At 42.1% G+C, this 20,235-nt stretch overlaps 1 protein-coding gene across 1 annotated transcript in view; it reads left to right on the top strand.

Annotated features, from left to right (window-relative positions):
* The window catches only part of gpat2 (glycerol-3-phosphate acyltransferase 2, mitochondrial), a 34,447-nt gene extending 16,473 nt beyond the window's left edge, over window positions 1-17,974 (top strand). Inside the window, exons 12-22 of the mRNA XM_069683650.1 lie at window positions 1,944-2,059; window positions 2,184-2,254; window positions 2,508-2,668; window positions 2,825-2,928; window positions 6,082-6,266; window positions 7,819-7,896; window positions 8,335-8,457; window positions 13,157-13,277; window positions 15,047-15,115; window positions 15,478-15,533; window positions 17,780-17,974. Coding sequence (XP_069539751.1) covers window positions 1,944-2,059; window positions 2,184-2,254; window positions 2,508-2,668; window positions 2,825-2,928; window positions 6,082-6,266; window positions 7,819-7,896; window positions 8,335-8,457; window positions 13,157-13,277; window positions 15,047-15,115; window positions 15,478-15,533; window positions 17,780-17,896 — 1,201 coding nt within the window. The 3' untranslated portion in view covers window positions 17,897-17,974. The remainder of the gene's footprint in view (window positions 1-1,943; window positions 2,060-2,183; window positions 2,255-2,507; window positions 2,669-2,824; window positions 2,929-6,081; window positions 6,267-7,818; window positions 7,897-8,334; window positions 8,458-13,156; window positions 13,278-15,046; window positions 15,116-15,477; window positions 15,534-17,779) is intronic.
* The last annotated feature ends 2,261 nt before the right edge of the window (window positions 17,975-20,235 follow it).

Here is a 20,235-nt window from a genome sequence, read left to right as displayed (position 1 = left end):
CTGCAAGTTATACTGTGATTCAATAAGTAGCATCTTTTCCATCATTCTTTCAGTAATCACATTCTAATTTAATGCCTGGCATGAGGCGTAGTGTTCAGCACAACTGCAGGATACATTAGAGTTGGTTATCTTGCTGATGAGTTGTAGTTAAGGAATGCAATCTATTGCCTGAAACTCTTCATTTAACAGCTCACTGTGGCAGCTCCCGCTTCTTCCAATACTCCAAGCAATATTTAAAGACCCCCTCTGGTGAAAATCAAGTGTTTAACCTTGTAAACATCTCCATGTGGTGTTCTTCATGTGCTACAAGACATATCAGGGACGACATCAGCAGTCATCTCCATGGCTGGGCCTGTCTGCTTTTAAACTGCAGTGTACCAAGGACAGGCTGAACAACACGTTTTCAGATTGGCAGGTTTGAGACGTCACAAACCTAAGGAGCCAATCCTGTTAATGGACGGGGTGACGCTATGCATTTCAGTTTGTGTAACCTATGGCAACCACTTCAGCGATGTGCGAGCCAGCTGTAACCGTCATCGTAATTTTTGCAAACTCACTACTGACTACTAACGTTAACGTTACTACTACTGATTACTACATTTCAAGCTAGCTAAGTTTCAAGTTGCCACTAAACGATGGCAGAGACGTGTTTTGTTTTTGCGACGGAGGGGTGGCTGGAAATGTGCATAGTGGGCGGGGCCTATGCAGATTGAGGAATTTTTAATGAGGGAGAAGGAGGAGATGCCTTGGGAGGGTTTTTACAAGGTACGTATTTTGCAGAAAATACATATCAGACAAAATGTATTATTTCAAGCAGAGCATTTTATGTGTCTTAAAACATGACTGGAGCTGGTCTTTCAAACAAATAGGCTCTAAATGGTAAATGGACTATACTTATGTAGAGCTTTTCTAGCCTTGCGACCACTCAAAGTTGCTTTACACTACATGTCTATGCCCATTCATACCCAATGGCTATGCCCTAAGCAATTTGGGTTTCAGTGTCTTGCCCAAGGACACTTCAACATGTGAGTGTTGCAGTCAGGGATCGAACCCCCAACCTTCCGATTGAGAGACCACCGACTCTTACCACTGAGCCCTAGTCGCCCCCAAAAATGCTGTAAAAACATCCTGTAAAAATTTTCCTCAAAGGACGGTCTGTTTTTATTTATTAGATCCTTTATACAGAGCTCTGTTGAACACATCAGAATTTAAACAGGGGAGACAGCCAAGCCGAATGTAGGGCTAAAAGATGAGGTCTGGGATAAATGTTTAAAGAGTAAATGTAGTTCAGTCAGTGTCAGACAGACTCATACAGTTTAAAACCTTATACAGACTCATTTAGACTCATGCAGTAGACTCTTTGCACAAAGCATCTTTCATTGTCTCTGATCAGTATTAACCTACAGAGCTCTGATGTTATATTAAAGGAGCTAAAGGTAAACAGTGAGGCTGCTCACAATGACAAATAGTTCTGCTGGATTACATTCAATCAGCATTTACTTTGAATCCCTCATGCATGTGGAGGCAACTTCAATCTAGCAGGGGCTTCGGATCGGCTTCATAAAGACGAGGTCATACATCAATCCATCCATCCATTTGCTATACCTGCTTGTCCTGGGGGGTCGTTGGGGGCTGGAGCCAATAGAGAAATAATCAAAGAATGTGATCATCATGTCCTCACCTCTCTTCTTCCCCACATCTCTCTCTCTCTCTCTCTTTCTACAGCTTTCAATATCCAGTAAAGTAAAAAATGACTCAGCAGAAAAGAATTCCGACCATTAATCATCAAATCAAATCATCTGTTTGTTAAACATGATCTAATTTCCTGAAAATCCTAAAGAATACAACTTTAACAAGCTCGATTCAGTAGAAAGGACTTAAAATAAAGGTTCTATAGATACAACCTGACAATCTTCTTTCTCCATGTCATTCTTTCCCTTTAGGACGAACATTATGTTTGGGCGTAGGAGGATGTCATGGCTCCTGCCTTCTGAACACAAAGGGCCAGCTCATCCAGAGAGAGACCTCAGCATCGCCATCATCCTCCACCTCATCTTCTGTAGGTCCAGGGTTATGTGCCCCTGTGGAAGCAGTCTCTTTAAGTTGTTGTGGTTCTTGTTTGCAAATTGTTCTGCATCATCTCTGTACAATATACATGTGTGCGATGTTGTCTCTATTTGTAGCCACAACCTCCTGCATGGCCGTGATGTCCACCAGCCTTGTGTCCAGTCTTCTGCTGTACAGACACCGCGAGGTACATGCATCATCCTGGCATTTGTGTGTTGGCTCAGACATTTCCCCCCTCAGTGTTAAAATCCGTCCCAGCCCCTTTAAAGATCCATTGATTCTCCAACAAGCTCATAAACAGAATTGTTTTTCGTGCTAGGTTATTAGAGCCTGACAGTGATTTCCTGAGTCATACCCACCAGTCTCTAACTAACGTCACCAGATGGTTAATGCTCACGTCTGAATTGGGAACAGAACTTCTCCATCCTGCTCCTCCGCAGGGCGTGAGTTTATCTCTGCTGTGTCGTGACGTGGCCTGGCTCACAGAGGAACTGTTGTTCAGGAACAAAGACGTCGGTTTCGGGGGGAGTTTAGTCGAGGTTGTCCACTACTCCCTCTCTCTGCTCTCCCCTCATATCATCATTGCTGCGGTGCCGTCTAGGTTTGTTTTCTGTCTGTCAAAAGAAAAACAAAGTACACTGATAAGCTCTATGCAGCAAAACTGTGCTCCTTATCAAAAATCCAATTTCCCTTTCAGTGAAACTTCCATTACTGCCCTTTCCTTCCTTTGGTCCATGTCTCCCTCCTCTCATTTTAGGACAGACCCTTTCATTGTGCCCCGTCCTTCTCTTGCTGCCACACTTCACCTCACCGTCCAGGCCCAGATTGTCACACACACCTTTGTTTTGGAAGCTGTTGGTGGTGAGTGACTTTGAAAGCTTGTATTTTGTGAAGCTGACAGAATCTTCCCTGTAACATTTAAGCTTAAATATCATTTTGAGACCCTGTGTTCTAGAGAGACCTCATTTTCCGTAGGAGGCCTTGGCTGGAGCTCCGGCTGTTGGCATGTCAGTTTAGAAAATCAGTTTGAGACGTGACATTTTAAGTGTTTCAGTCATGCAAAGCTTTGAGCAGTGTTAGGGTCTGTACAGGCAGCAGCAGATTTTCTCCCCTAAACACAAAAAAGAAATGATGTGATGAAAGGTCATCGGTGGCAGAGCAGCCATTCAGCTGGTTTCAACTGTTTCTCCTGTCACCTATTGTATGTTATTGTCCCTTGAGTTCTAATGTGTTCGCAGTTGTGAGGTGTAGAGATGATAAATCAAGTGCTGCCCCTGAAAAACGAGATTAATCCACAGAAATCAGTCACTCAGATATACCCTAAACAGCCCTTCCAAGCTAGGTGATTGGTATTATTATTATTAGTACAGATAGAAGAGCTGTAATCTGTATTTACATTTCTATGTAGAATCTGTAGGCAGGGACGTGGATTTTAAGGGTGCTTTCCATTCGCAGTGTGCTCGTAGTCCTAGTAATATTGACCAATCACCTATCAGCAGGCTGCGGCATATGCAGGAAAAACAGTCCGTGTGGAGAGAAAAAGCAGATGGGACGTAATCTGCCGTAATGACATCCCGGCTCCCATCAGCGGCTATCTGACGATGATTAAGCTTCTTATTAATCTCTGTAATAAGACACCTGCAGCAAGTTCTGCTAACAATCCGTTCTAGATCTAAAATTCAATTCAATTCAATTGAGATAAATTCCCTTGACGCTGTGTTGTAAAAGCCGTTCAGCATTTAGATTCCCCGACTTCCACGAATGCATCAGATCGATCCGACCTCCGTTCAACAAACGATCATTAACCCTAACCCTAAAAGTAGTTTTCTTCTCCTCTCGAGGAAAGACCTGACGAAGCTTCATTTTGACTTTTTACTAATCTGCATCATGATGTTTAAATTTTGACAAAGGTAAGACCTGTTAATTAAAGTCAATCACAAGAAAAACGGTTTCTTTTTCTGTAAACAATGCAGCACGCAGAAAAGGAAGTCTTGACTGGAAGTCTTTTATTGCTAACCGTTGGCTTTATGCCCGACATGGTCACTGCTGTCCCCAGAGGCCCCCTGTGATAGGCGCTGCCATCTTGCGATGGTGACGTCATTCGGAGCCAGAGTCTGCGCAGTAGAGATCTGCGGGTGAAGCAGCCGTAGCCACTTCTGCTAACCAAAACACACACGTAACAGCAAGGATCCAGCTCGCCGGCATGTTTAACAGCAGAACAGCTTCTTTGTGTTGGTCTGAGTTTAACGTTCACAGATATGTAAACTTTAATGACTGTAGTAATTGTTTTAGTTACGTCTCCTCTCATCGTTTCTCCTCCACTCTGCTAATCCGGAACTGATTGGCTGCAGGAGCCGAATTGGTCAACAGAGCTGTCAATCATCCTTTTGACAGCATCAAATAACTAATTAAAAATAAACTATGACCTATACGGTAGCCAGTCAGCAGGGGGCGCTCAAAATGTTTTGGCTTCACTTTTAGGGAGCTGTCATGTCGTCCATCTTTTTATACAGTCTATGGCACAAAACCTCTGATATTCCTACTCCGGTCCATGCTGCATGCTGCAGTTTGCCACATTGCCATTTGATTCAACAACTAATTGCAGTCACCACTGAGAGTCAGATGAAAAGGTCATTCAGTAATCACTGACAAGCAGCATACCCGCGTTTTAATATACAAAGCCATGCTTTCTAAGTTGCCAAGACATATAACATCCCGAGCAGGGAAAAAGGTCTTAAAACTTCCTTATGCCAATTCTGGACTGGGGAAGGCTGGTTTCCAACACTATGCAACACACTGCTGGAATGAGATGCAAAACCAATTAATCTTAGAGACACTTTTCCCTCTGAGGGACTTTAAAGTTCTACTTGCTGATATCTTAATTTAATTTGTTTGTTTTATTTAAAGTGTCTGTGTGCAAGAGAGACGGCTGCTTTGTGTCTTAATTATGTTGTGATGCTTTAATTTAAAATAGGTTGCTTATTTATTTATTCTGCTTTTTTGGTAGGGACAGATACAGCATAGACAAACTGAAAACCAGCTACCCAATGCAATTATCATGGTGTTGATATATGGTAACCATCTAATGACAAAAAGCCTTGATTTAAAACCCTCACCAAAGTATTCCCCAATTCTTTATCCCCTAAAAAAATGAATTGATGTGTGCTGTGTTGTTTCTGGATGTCATGCTAACAGGCAGACTGGGGTAACACCATGGATACTGTAGCCCAATAATAGCTTCTCTTGTGGAGGTAAAAATAATGTTGGCCTTTTGAAGTACAGGAAGCTACTTTGCCTGCATGATTCATTATTGCATCATGACTTGTTTTGGTTGTATAGGAAGTAAAGCTGGAGACCAGTGGGCTGTGTACAGCCTCTGGGTAATAGATTCATACAGGCCTGCGAGCCTCAAGTGGTGAAGATGGATTCAAACAGCTGTATTTTTTTGTAAAGTCCACAATCACAAATCAAACATTTGCTGCAGAGCGCTTTACTGTCTGTTTAACAGCATTAAACAACGTCTATACTTAGACCCGTGATTCCGGTAAGTAAAAACGACCCAAACGAAACCTTTAACCGGGCGAGAAATTGGAGAAGCCTCAGGAAGAGCAACAGAGAAAGGATCCCTGTCCAAGGACACACAATAGATACTGTGTATACCGATCTGACTGACATGTGATGCCAAATATTGCAGCAAATCTTTGGACACAATTATATAACAGAATTTAAGGACACTTAAACCTGAGTTAAGTGTTTGTCCCCCGGGTTTGATTTAGTGATTAAATGGAGTGTGAAGGCAAGGCTGTTTAAGGACACAAACAACCCGGAAGTCAGGACCTTCCCACCACCACATGAAAGCAGGATGATCGGGAAAAAAAGGATAAATAAAGAGATAAGATTTGAGCTTATCCTTGAGCAAAGACTGTGTCCATTTTGAAATATAAAACCAAACACCACGTGCACGTGCATGACGAACGAGAGAAAACACCTTCATGTGTGTGTTGTTGTCCCTAGCATGTGCTGTGTCAGCCATGCTGTGCGAGGTGGCCCACAGTGGCGTCAGCAGCAGGGTGAGGAGCAGCGGCGTGGACGGAGAGGAGGTAAAAGGTGACATGGAGTTTGATGTGGCGCTCTGCCAGTCCGAGCTGACGGAGAGAGCCCTGCAGCTCTGCCATCTCCTGCCTCCGGGCTTCATGCCAGTGAGTCTGAATTCATATCACACACACACACACACACACACACACAGTGTCTCGTTCAATGGATGTTTAATGGAGCTGAACAGCCATTCATCCTGCTCTGCTGCCTCTATCTCTGGCAGAAAGCGGTTTCAAATTGTGTGTGTGTATTTGTGTGTCTGTGTGTGTGTTTGTGAACGTGCTCCATCAGGCTGACTTTAAGGGGTCCGTATCAGAGCCAGAAATACTATTCCTTTCTCTGTTTGCCCACCTTTCATTTCGGCAGCTGCTCTTTCTTGTCTCCTCTGTTTGCATTAGTTTCTCACCCTCCTGCCAGCCATCTCTCTTTCTCCTCCTCTGATCTCCGCCACATCTCTACTACACACCTTATGTTCTCTGTCAGCTGTCTTCTCAGATATGTGATGGGCCGGAGCAGTTTGTGCCTCTAACCTTGCTTCATCATTCAGCTCTCTTCCTCTCTCTTCCTTTCTTTGTTTCTCTCTCATCCTCAGACTCAAACCACTTTCTGTTGCTGCTCTACAAAAGTCGAATCCAACCAATTCTCCTCTATTGTTCCCCCTGTCTCTTCCCCATTTTAACATCTACAGTAGGAACAAGCTGGTACTCTGCACATACTGTACGCCCTTCCTCTCAGACCTCAACAGCAGAGCCACACCACAGAGCACACACCATAGATAGCACATGACCTCAGACGCCCCCTGAGCCTTTCCTTACTCTGGTCGTAGATACAGATCCTGGTCTGGAAACGGCTCCTCTATGGCAGTTTAAGTCCCCTCTGCAATAGCATCACTCAACAAGACAACCCAGTAACTGCCATATGTGTAGGTGCTAGGTGTATAGGCATGTGTGTATTAATGTGGATGTACCTGCTGTCCTTCTTATATAGTGTGGTGTATAAAGTATTTATGCACCTGTGTGTTATGTAAGCCTCTGTTTATTTAATGCTCTTTCTTTCTGTCTTCATTTCTTACTCTCTTTCTTTCAAGTTCAAATCCTTTCTTGGCATGACGGATCAGAAACCCATGTTGACAGCAGTGCAGAAATGATTTAACATTGACCTAATGCTTAGCAGATTACATTGAAGCAATATATTAGCAGATACAATATAATGAAGGCAATAAATAGCAATCAATTATGCGGGGAGCTGTAATACTACAGATGTAATTACTCATTTACAGAACCTGAGTCTGTGAGCGTGTGACAGCAGCTAACATATTTAGCAGCTAATAATGCACCCTGACTTCTCTCTCTCTCTCTCTCTCTCTCTCTCTCTCTCTCTCTCTCTCTCTTTCTTTCTTTATTGGTCCTTCTCTCTATCTCTTATAAATGTTCCTCTCTTTGCTTTCTTTCTTGCATTCATGCTCTCTCTCTCTCTCTCTCTCTCTCTCTCACTATCTCACTATCTCCCTGTCTCTCTAATGGTCCCATTTCTTTGCTCTCATTCTGGTATTCATTCTCTCTTGCTCTTTCTTTCTCTCTGTCTATCTTGTCAATGCTCTCTCTTTCTTGCATTCTTTCTCTCTCTCCCCTCCGTGCTCTGTCTCCCTCTCTCCAGCCCTGTCAGTCATCCCAAAGCTTCGCTCTGGATGCAGTTGACAGCCTGGTGCACTGTGGAATCCTGATCATGGAAGAAGTGAGAGAAGTTTACACATTTTTTTAAAGGCTCTTCTCTGAGACGTTGCATTATTTAACACCACGCTGTTTTGAAAACTGTTTTGCCTCCGGTACATATCATTATTTAAGAATCTAAAGCATCTGATCTGCCTTTTATCTGCACAAACCTTCATCTCTTCATATAGAAGATTTATATTTGTTTTGATTTCATAGTAACATTGAGATCTTCATATTCTTTTTCTTTCCGACTAACAGTCCCAAACCCGGATATGCAATTTAAAGGTGTATAAAAGAGGGAAATTCTCACATTTTCAGAAGCCTAAAAAGTGAATGTTTAATGTCTCTGCTTGATGACCGAAATTATGTTGGTGTTATGACATTTAAGTTTCATGTGTATAACTTCAAGTGTGATGTAGTCTGACATTCTGCTGCATGCTCTACCCTCCCTCTGGTGCAGATTCCCCGGGACGTCCCCGTCTGTGATTTCTGGAAGAAGGAGGGTGCTCTGGCCTGGACCACCACTGACGACCCTTATCACAGCGACTCTGACTGTGAGGAGCAGGACCTGCGCTCCTACAAGGTACAGTAGAGCACTGCTGCACCTCTCTAACTTCCTCACCACCAGAGGCGTCAGAGGTTATGTGAAGGGCACAATGTTCCATGCTGTCTGACCTCCAAAACATGGCGCCCTAGATGCTTGCCTACAGGGCACGTACATAAATACCAGAAACACCACATGAAAAAGATCTTTGAAGTAACTAAATCTCCATTACAAAAGCACCTACACAGTTGAGTCACGTTACTCGAATGCCAATTAGCAGCAAGTGTCGGCTTTAAAAGAAGCCCTCACTGTCATGAATGTTATATGTGATTTGTCAAGGCAACAAAAGGCAGCTTACATACTTCCAAAGGGACCAGACAGCCAGGGCTCAAAGTCTATCAGTCACAAACACTGCAAAGTGACTTTGAGGCCTCCAGAGTCCTGACAATACATGTTAAACTTAAACTGCATCAAGAGAGAGGGATAGACAAACACAGCTCAAAGTCAATCACCATCACCAGCGTCAATGTCTCAGAATGCAATAAAAAAAATGTTACATTTACAGTTTATCTGAGGAGGATTTGCTTAAAACAAACAGCAGTGCTGATACTAAATGTTTCTCACTCAAACACTGCGTGTCCTTGAGGTTTAACAGACATGTTGAGAGCTGCATGTGTGTTGGCAAGCTGTTGCATCAGAAAACAAAGCCCTGAATGTATTAGATATCTATTTTTATTTGTTTATCACTTTTTATTTTCTATCACTTTGAGGCTGTTAATGGAGCCTGCTCCAAACACAGATGTCATTTTATAGTCACATGCTCCCTAAACATGAGTGTTGTGACTGAAGTTGACAAATAAACACAAAGAGCAGCACATTACGATCATTATTCTCAGGCGTGCAGCGTGTCCCGTATGTTTGCTCTTCATGACGGAGAACTGCTTTTGTAAACATGGGCTTTAATGATGAAAAAAGGTCTTTCAGGGCAAACATCCAAAGCAGGATACATATACTGACAAAACCGAAACTGCTGCACCTAAAATCAGGAGATCACATGATACTCCCATCATCCCAAAATGATGTACTGCGTGAAATAGAAGCATGTAGTTGTCTTGAAGTTTGTTGAAGGATAAGCAGACATTTATATTAAATTCTATTTGAATTGAACCAACGTTAGATATGTGCAGTTTCTCTGACATCTTGTGTATTTGGTGTTTTTATGTCCATTTTGAATTAAACACAAGATACTTGTGCCCTAATGATAAGGATAAGCACTCAGTGAAGAAACCCCTCTCCATGTGCCCTCATCCCAATACTTATACTTAACCTACCACATGACCCTTAGTGGTCACCATGACCAAAGCAGCAGTGCCAACTTCAAAAGACCCAGGCTCTGTCATGCAAGCTTCAGGTATTGACAATGCAGATACGCCGATATAGTGTTTTTGAATTAAACACAAAAGAGACAAATAGAGAGGCGTTTTTAGAGAGAGGTGTGTTAGAAAGCCCTACCCTTCCACATGGCTTTGAACGGCCCCCACAACTCAAACTTAGTTAGATTAGCAGCGAGAGCCAGCATGTCAACATGGTTATCAAGTGGGCACCTCACTTCAAAAAATGAAGTGTAAGGACTACTTTTGTTTTTCTTTTAAATGCCGCTCTTGTTCTTTGCCCTTAAACAACAACTCACCTTGGCTACAGCCTTCATCTTACACCCATTTCCATCAGGAAATTCAAGGAATACTTAAAAAGCTTCAGTACACTGTACAGAATACTTACAAGAACCTTATTATGATAGTCTATGCCACAAGCAAGTTGACTTACCAGTCCAATAAAACCACAGCAACCTCCGCACTGGTATAAAATCCTCTCGCAGGCATCAGCTTTGTCCAAAGAGCCTCAGCATTGTTTTTACACCTTTTTAAACTCTTCTCTTTTAATGCTCTTCATCCATTGTACTCACTCCTTTTCTCCCGGTGCTTCTGCTCCGACACCCTCAACTCTGGTGCCGAATGGGGACAGCAAACACCTCCGTACCAAACACTAGAAAATATTCCCATACCTCCTCCTCCACTGCTTGTTTTCAGTTAGCCTGACTAAGCTCACTTCAGGTGGTCTCACAAAAAAGGTCTGGCAGGAGTCCAAGTTAATTTGCTGTAGGTGCTAATCCTCAGAAAGGATCCTGCTCTTGTGAGGTTTGAAGTTTAGAAAGCTTGAGTTTTTTCGCTGACATGTAGAACTTTGTTTTTCCAAAGGCACTTACATTTTTTTACTTGTTTATCAGTATTTGAATTATTTATTGATATTGATCCTTTGCAAGGTAAATTGCTTAAGATAGCAAGGATGTTGAGGATGATTAACCCTAATGTTTTATGGTGGAGTGGAACACTTTTACATATAATTGATTGTCTGTTTAATTTATGCTCTTTGCTAATGAGTTCACAGAAAGCCAATCACTTCCAGGGGAATCTCTCATTATGTTTCAGTGTGCTAGAATTTAATCTGGTGTGTGCAGCAACATTACTGCGCTGGTGCACCAGTCGTGATGTCTTCTACGTCCACAGCAATGATTGGTTTGCCAGAGCTGAAGGCAGGAGGATGCGGTAGGGGTGGTACAAAATAGCAATACAGCAATATATCGTCGTCCTGACTGGTGTAATACAATTATCGATAGGCTGTGCGAAATATCGATGTTTTAATTAAAAAAAAAAAAAAAAAGAGCGCTCTCAACAGATTTCCCTGCACATTTGACCCACAGCATCACCACATCCTTGTTTCATCTGAATTTGTGTCAAATTCTGTGAAACTGGCACCAAATTGCAATAAATATATACATTAATTCTGCACTTCACCTTTATCAGATGTATCATTAAAAGTATTTTCTTGCAATATAATCGCTGTGCCGTGATATTATCGTTATCATGGGTCACGTATCACATCATGAGTTACCCTGCGATTCCCACCCCTAGGATACAGCAACTCGTAATTAGGGGGAAAAACCAAAAAGTTTCCATGAAAAGTTTCGGATTAAAAAGAAACCTGACGTTCGAAGGAAGGTTTAAAACACAAAAAAAGGAGAGTGATCGACAGCACGACGAACATGGTTAACCATTGGTGTACCCTTTTTCTTGTGAGAGAGTGTTGAAACAAAGGATTCGACGTGAGCCGTCCTCACACTGTTAATTATTCTAACCGTTGCCACAAACCAAACTGTCGTTTTAAAAATTGTAATCAGCGTACGTACTTAACTTTGCTTTTCATCCACTGTATTTTTTATTTCAAGTTCTGCTGTGTAATGAGGTGCTGCTCATTCATGTAATGACTGTTAAAACATGGATTGAATTAGCCTAATGGACCAAATGGCTGCCAGTCATTGACAAAAGGATGAGCTCTTTTTAAAATGTCACACTGACTGAAATATCACTTAATTGTTGGCATGAATTCATATCTACATTTTGTGGACTGGTTTTAAACATGAGCTCAGCTGCAGAACAAACTCCAAACACTTCATCTGCTGCAGCCTGTCCTGTCTGCTGAGCTGGTGTGAGCATCTATCCCTGGAGAGACTTTATGTTTCATCATGTTTTTGTATGGCTGGGTTATGACTGAGAAATACAAGGCAATTTTAGAGGAACAGCTGCATTCTAATGTATAAACTCAGTCCCATACATAATACATGATTATAATGGCCCCATGCGTTAAACTATTATAATAACATTTTGATACGACACTTATTCTCAGGAACAGAACTCATTGATCAACATTACTGTAAAAGTACCAGTGTTAATGCTACTAGAGCTCATTTCCACTGCTGTCCCTTGGACATGTGAAATTAGCCATTAAAAACCACATTATGTATAATTAGAACAGGAGAAAGAAAAACATGGAGCAGCTGTAGAGGATTAAAAAGCTCATGCAGCATCATGCAAAGTAGGACATGCACAATGCAGGCAATTAATAGGAAACAATGTTACTCAGATAAACAGCACAGGCAGTTAAATCACGTCAACATAAAACACATTACATAACAGGAGACGAAGGGGAGAACAAGAAGGGACACAGTCTGACAAACAGAGGAAAAGTCAAGCAAATAAGAACAGACAAGGCAAGCATGAAGTCATTCTCAAAGTGGGAGTTCTGGCTGCTCTTTAACCAAGTTTGAGGATTATATGCAACAGAAAATGTTGAAGAAAAAGTATGTTTCAAAACTGATGAAGGATTTCTTTATGGAGGAATTTGCAGTTGCCACAGTGTGCAAGATTAAATTCATTCGTCAGAGCGCCCGTCCTCTTCAACCACCACTGATTTCAGGAAATAGCAAAAATAAGTAAGTACAAAAGTATATATAATATAAGCATAAAATAAATGCATTGATAAGAACATTATAAAACCATATAATCTTCAAGAAAAACATTAACAACGAAGAGAGAACGCTCTTGGTACGACTGTACATGATGGCAGATTATGTGTGTGTTTAGGTGTGTCTTTTACTTACAGGTTCACATGAGTACTTTTATGCAGGAAATAAATGAAAAAACTTTGCCAACACTGGGATTTGAACCTGGGACAATTTAACCTTTTTTATTTTTACCTCTGTACTCTGCAGCCGTATTACTTTCTGGGAAATGGAAGACCATCTGAAGCCACTTTTCTCTCATTGTAGCTTGTAATGCTTTGTCTTCCTCCTTCTCTCATCATTTAGTCCTGTCTGACCTCTTTGGTCTCCGTCTGCTTTTAGATAAGCCAGCCAAGTCGGTGTCCAGAGATGCTCTTCTTCCTGTGCAGTATGCTCGCTGGTCACCTGAGGGCGCTGTGCTGGACCACCACCGGGCTGGACTATCTACAGACCCCTCTACCAGGTATGTTTTCTGTATGTTTAAGAGACCGTGTTCATCTCGGGTCTGTGCTTATTGGCAAGAGCAGCTTCTAGTTACTTAAAGGGGACTATTTAATTACTTCTCCTTACTTTCAGTAATGTATCTACTGTATATGTGACAATGTTCATATTAAAGAGTAACTTCACCACCAGGTCTGACCATAACTCCATCCACTGCACAACTTTGAAAAAGGCTCAAAGTGGGCAAGGGGCTGAGAGGGGGGGTGGGTGTGTCTGGCAGCTCGGTGACATCCCCTCCCCCAGTGTTGCCAATTAAGCGATTTTTTAGATTAGTACATTAGAACTTTTCAGACCCTCTTGGCGAGTTTATTTCTAAATAAAGACTAGCGACAAATTTTGTGACTTTTTCAGACCAGTGAAACATATCGTATTGTAATTAATTCCCATGTATAATGCACAGAGTAATCGCAGTTCACGGCTCCTCTGCCTACAGCTCCGAGTTGCTCTCTGTCCTCTCTCCTCTTGTCCCGTGCTCAGCAGCACTGCGCAGGCAGTCAGGGCGGGGCTGGCCTGGGGAAGCAGCAAGGAAGAGGACAGCAGCCAATCGGGCGGCTCGCACGCCACAGCAGTGGGAGTTTGTGATTGACATGCGTTAACATTCTTTTTTTATATACATTTCATGACGTAGCTTTGTCCTAAACGGTCACCATCGGCTGGCAAGGTTCAGGGCTGATTTAAAACAGTAGATGGCGTGTTTTTTATACATTTGGTTAGAATTGTCAATATGAACACCAGCATTGATGCGTTTCATCACAGTACAGCAATATAACTTAGATTACAGCTCAAAAAACATGTTTAAGTGTGCAGTTACTCTTTAAAGGTGGTTAAAGCTTTAATAATGAGGTTAACATATCAGGTTTCAGACTACTCTGATTATACGCCTTTCAAATGTTAGATCAAAACCAAAAGCCTGTCAAACCAAGGTCTTGTTCTTCTGTACCCAGCTTGTGATTGAAAGAAGAAAGCCATCATTATGACACACAATACGCAGGATATGAGAGCGATATCTACCAAACAGAGAGGTCCTGCTGGAGTATTTGTTGCTGTTTGTCTTCGTGCTGTGCTGTCCACTCTCAGATCCCTAATTGGATTTTGGCTTTAACATTTACCAATGGCTCCAACTAGTTGCCATTTCCAGAAACTATATTGTTAGTGGGTGTCACTTTGCATTTTGGTTTTGTAACGGGCAAGAGGATGAAGCGTTGCTCAACGGTGTAGGCTGGCCAATCAGAAAAAGGTGTTCTTTAATAGTAGAGGGCTTATTTGAAACAGAGGATGAGCTAAAGGGCTGCCTTTAGGGTCGGCATACGATAAAAGAGGATTCATGCAAAGCTACTTAAAGGGAGTCCTAGAATAAGAATATAGAGTTGAAATGTGCATAATAGGCCTCATTTTAAACTTGCTTTACATGTATTAACCTTTTTATTTGATAGTTAAGTAAAAGCATACACAAAACATGCCCTTTTTTAAAGTTAAGAACCAGAACAGCTCAGACATGCGTGCCACAGTAAGTCAAAATGAATGCTGGTGATATTCTACATTTCTTTGATATTTATGTTTCACTGTAAGCGATTTGTGGTGACCCACTGAGCTGCCAACATCCAGTCATAAATACACACTATCCTAGCATGTCAGTGAACCATGAAACCTCCATATACTATCTCAGCAGACTGTCCTCCCTTTGCTTTGGTTGCAATAATTGACTGTATTTTCACGTCCTTCCTGCTGCAGAGGCAGAGTTTGTGGCTCAGGTACACGCCTATCTGTGTGACACAGCAAAGAAGAAGAGACAGAACTACGGTGAGCTCAACCTGACATGAACCCTCCTGAAAACACACACATCTCACAAAGGTTTTTCATTTCTTTTAGTTAAAAACTTGAAAAGCTTGTCACTTTGCCTTTTCCCACTGATTCGGCTCATGTTGTAACAAGTCAGCAGAGACACAGAGCAGCTCCACACTCGCATCACCTGCTCGTCTCTTCTTAAAAAACACATAAGACAATCAAAAACTACCCGAATGACAAACTTCAATACTACACAGTATGAAATTTCCATTAATCCCACCAGTACTGGCTTTGTTCTGTTATCCCGACCTGGTTTTCTATATTGGATATCTGTCTGTTCTTTTGATTCATGTGTGCCTTTGTGCCGTATCTCACAGAGAGCTGCTCAGAAGAGGCTGCACACACGGCAGTTAGAACACTAATAGACCTGGGGGTGAGTGACAGCCTGTATGTGAGTGTGTGTATGTGTGTGTGTGTGTGTGTGTGTGTGTGTGTGTGTGTGTGTGTGTGTGTGTGTGTGTGTTTCTAAATCTGTCTGTCATCGGAGAATTACAGCTCAGGACCAAAAGTTTGATGAGGTCCAACTCCCAAAAAGTTCAGTGTTAACATAAATCTGTTCTCAGGTCAGCCTGAATTCAACCGAAATCCCAGAGTCACTCATAAACTGAAACCTGCTGGCAGCGTTTTTCAACAATTACTTAGAGCCCCGGGCTCAGCATGAGCAGGGATCCAACCTGATTTAGATGCAACAACAGAAACTGAGCCAGCCATATCCAATCATGATTGAGGCAGAAATGTCAATCTTTAAAGGGAATTCACTGGAGCAAGGACACCGGTGATTTTAAATTACAAATTTGGGAAAATGTGGCACAAGCAACACACAGTCTAAGTCTTATTAACCATGCCAGAGTCATTTACATTTCACATTTTGGCCCTTAAAGAGACAAAAACTGCTGTCCCACAGACCTTTAATCCTACTAGTGTTCATATCCTCTTTGAATTATTGAAGCTTATTTGCTGTGCAGCATCACAGAGGCATCGCTAAAACATAGTTGGGATCAGTGATGTATGATGACCCATGTACTTTACTTTGGTACCTTCATTTTCTACTACTTTTAACCAAGTGTACACAGCAGAGCAGCAGCTTCAGTGCTCCCTCTCTCTACATAGGACGCATTCAGGCACAGTATAGTGTGGTGTAGTCTAGAGCAGTGGTTTTCAACTGGTCTAGCCTCAGGACCCACCACCACCTCCTTAGTGACGAATCACGACGCAAAGTTTTTTAACAAGTCAAATTAATTAAATTAAAATATGTGGAGCTGAGACAGAACAAAACATCCCAGTATGTCAACATCACAAAACACAACAGTACAATAGTTAGCCAAATTGACAAGCAGGTGTCAGTGCATAAGAACATATTGCGTCTACAATTCATTCAATTAACAGCCTTTTTTCACCTGAAACAAACTGCAAAAGTGCATCATAAATGTAACTACATTAGGGCTTATCAAGTTTCAATCATGTAGCTTGATTATCAGTGCATACATGGAGTATGAATAAACTACACTACTAGTGCACGCACGTCAAAGGATACCCATGTTCTTCAAAATAAAAGCACAGCATCGACTTTTTGCTACAAATACTTTTTTTCAAGCTCATATCTGCGACCCACTGAAAACAGCTCTGCGACCCCCTTTTGGGTTCCAACCCACCAGTTGAGAACCAGGGGTCTAGAGTACACGATATATATATAAATATATATATCTTGCTTATAAAATTTTAGTGCATAGATTTAAATTTTTATGGCAGAGAAAATGTTTGGGTGATCTTCCTACAGGCTTAATGAACCCAGAATTAAACAGGAACTTTGATAGGAACAAATAAATGTTTATTCTGACAGATTATTAAACTGCAAACAAAAGCAGGAATAAGAAAAGCTGTTGGTTTTTTTTACCTCAAGTCAAAGAACGGGAGAAAAACAAGTCTGTTCTGGTCTGAAAAATGGAGGAAATGGTGGTTTGTTCTTAACTCGGATTAAGTCTATTAAATCTGTAATACTATAAATCAGTGTTTGGGAACAAATTTCCTGCTCTCAGTTTATTACCATCCTTTTGGACTCAGTAAAGTAGACAGTGTCGGCACCCATCAGTCTCCTCATCAGCCTGTGGGTTGGGAATCACTGCCTCTTAAAAATAGAGCATCGTTGACCTATTTATCTGCAAAGATCTCACGAGGCAATTATTAGCTTTCTTATCAAGGGTATCAGGCAGGAACGGTCATTATCGAGCTTGTCTGAGGAATTTGACGGATAATTAAACTGGAATCAAGGCAGCTTGATTTAAGATTTACAGTTCAAAACAAAGAGGAAATGAGCTGCCAGTGTTTATGTAACTGTAAAAAAAAGAAGGAAAGCACAGCCTGAAGTTAAGCGCCTCATTATGTAGCCCTCTCTGTGTTGCATCTAACGCTTTGTTTTTTCATTTCTGAAGGGTTCTTGTTTTGAAAGGTTGTGTTTTTATCTCTTTTATTACTTCAGTGGGGGTTTTTTGCCCTTGTGCAAAAAGTACAGCTCTAAAGATAAGAAAGGCTCCGCGCTCACAATGTTTAAATGAAGGTTACTGAATAAAAAGCATTGTGGCAGCGGGCGTCCTGACAGCGCTGTGTTTACGTTCACTTCAGGTCCTTTCCGAGGAGCGTCAGGAAGGAGGCGTCTTCCTGGGTATCAGTCCTTTGTTCCAGTTGTCGGAAAACAGGCAGAAACTGCAGCGCTTCATCTCCCAGTACCTCTACAATTAATGTGTTTAAGGGAGCAGCGTGACTCGAGGCCTCTGCTTTGTTTTATTGCAGTCTGACCTCATCCTTTGTTTGTGTCGGAGCGGCTCGTGTTCGGTGTTAAAAAAGACGCATGCTGAGCCGTAGACGCTCGTGCCTTTAGGTTAATTGCGTTTTGATTTTTCAGTGATGAGACATTGATTTTAAGTTTATCTTTAGTAATAGCATTAGCATAAAGCCACAGGAGACGAGGATTATGAAGTCCCTGTAATCAGCTGCCAAGATTCTGCACGCTGCAGCTTGTGTTTCGACCATGTTTATGTTGTCACGAAGGCCGAGAAGTTTTGTTTGTAATGTAAACATTGAGTTTAGTTGAAGTTAACAAATGTTTATAATGGCATTAAAGTCTGCTTCTTTCATTATTAACTAGACACACTCTAATTGAATAGGCTCCTTGTACACAAACAAACAGGTTCACAGTATTTTATGCTTGATTTCTTCCAAAGAGGTCGTTAATTCTCACTTGCTCTGCTCCTGAATGTAAATCTTTCTGTGCTGACTCAGACCTCTGGAGAGTCAGTCTGTTTAACCTTTTGACACCCTGATGCAGGGACGGATCAATGCCTCACTTTGAACAAAACTTAGAGCTTCTTCCTGGCAGGAATTGATATTCTGCAGTTTTAAACGGTCTGTGCAGTCAGGTTCCAGCATTTTCCTTTTTTTTCATGACTTTCACCACAAACCAAAGCTGAGTTCATGAGCTCTCAGCAAACCTGAAACTCTACTGCCACCCTGTGTAGAACCGAGGGTACTGTGGTAGCCTCAGTACTCGGCCTCACAGCAGATTACAGTATGTGTGTTTACACTGAAAAAGTGGCATACACTGAACAAAAATATAAATGTAATATAACTTTTGTTTTTGCTCCCATTTTTCATGAGCTGGACTCAAAGATCTAAGACTTTTTCTATGTACACAAAAGGCCTATTTCTCTCAAATATTGTTCACAAATTTGTCTAAATCTGTGTTAGTGAGCACTACTCCTTTGCCGAGATAATCCATCCACCTCACAGGTGTGGCATATCAAGATGCTGATTAGACAGCATGATTATTGCACAGGTGTGCCTTAGGCTGGCCACAATAAAAGGCCACTCTAAAAGGTGCAGTTTTACTGTAATGGGGGGGTCCGGGGGGGTCAGAAAACCAGTCAGTATCTGGTGTGACCGCCATTTACTTGATCAGGTTGTTGATTGTGGCCTGTGGAATGTTGGTCCACTCCTCTTCAATGGCTGTGCCAAGCTGCTGGATATTGGCAGGAACTGGAACACGCTGTTGTATACACCGATCCAGAGCATCCCAAACATGCTCAATGGGTGACCTCAAGTTGAACTGCAGTCAGGTCAAGACGCCGATGAGGACGACGAGCATGCAGATGAGCTTCCCTGAGACGGTTTCTGACAGTTTGTGCAGAAATTCTTTGGTTATGCAAACCGATTGTTGCAGCAGCTGTCTGGGTGGCTGGTCTCAGACGATCTTGGAGGTGAAGATGCTGGATGTGGAGGTCCTGGGCTGGTGTGGTTACACGTGGTCTGCGGTTGGATGTACTGCCTTTATTAAAATCCTTTATTTTTTGGGCTGTAGGGCTGACCCCAGCGGTCAAACACAGACTGACTGAGTAACTGACTGACTGACTGTCTGACTGAGTGACGGTGCTTTCAGAGCCGTAGAGAGAGAGAGTTGAGACATCGCAATGGCGGATCATGGAGCATATTGGACCTTCACTGACGCGACTCTCTGTCTATACGGCTCTGGATACTTTGTTCGGTGAGTAGGCGGGGCTGCTCCTCCGCTGCTCGTCTGCTGTCCTCACCTATGTCCGCAGCGCGCACCTGCTTTTATACACGTTGTCATCGACCTCATAAGTGACGGTCCTTGTAAGCGCACATTGACCTGATGCGGTCAGCCACATACGAGGGTTTGACCTAGTGAGCTGTTGATTTATTCCCCACAATGCACTGCACAAAAGTAGAGGAGCTCCTCCAAGCTAAACATTATTGTCGGTATAAATCAGTATACCGATTCCTTGTGCTTTAAATGCAAAAACATTATACCCTAAAGATTTGACCTACATGCTGTTTACAGTTACTATGTTGTATGATATTGGACAGAGCTTAAGGTCATACCTACAGTCCTGTAATCAATCCTACCAACATCTGTTTTAGAGAGGCGATCACTCAGCCGTACGAGCTGTATAGTTGTTGAAGAATTGTGTTGTGAGCTGTGTGAAGACTTATATTTTGTCCCATATGTTCACATCAGGGCTGTACGGTGAGGCAGTGGTTAGCGCTGTTGCCTCACAACTGGA

This window comes from Semicossyphus pulcher, unplaced genomic scaffold (assembly GCF_022749685.1).
Source record: "Semicossyphus pulcher isolate SPU_LCO1_2020_fin unplaced genomic scaffold, fSemPul1.0.p SCAF_6, whole genome shotgun sequence".
Classification (NCBI taxonomy): Eukaryota; Metazoa; Chordata; class Actinopteri; order Labriformes; family Labridae; genus Semicossyphus; species Semicossyphus pulcher.
This window is presented reverse-complemented; position numbering and strand designations above follow the sequence as displayed.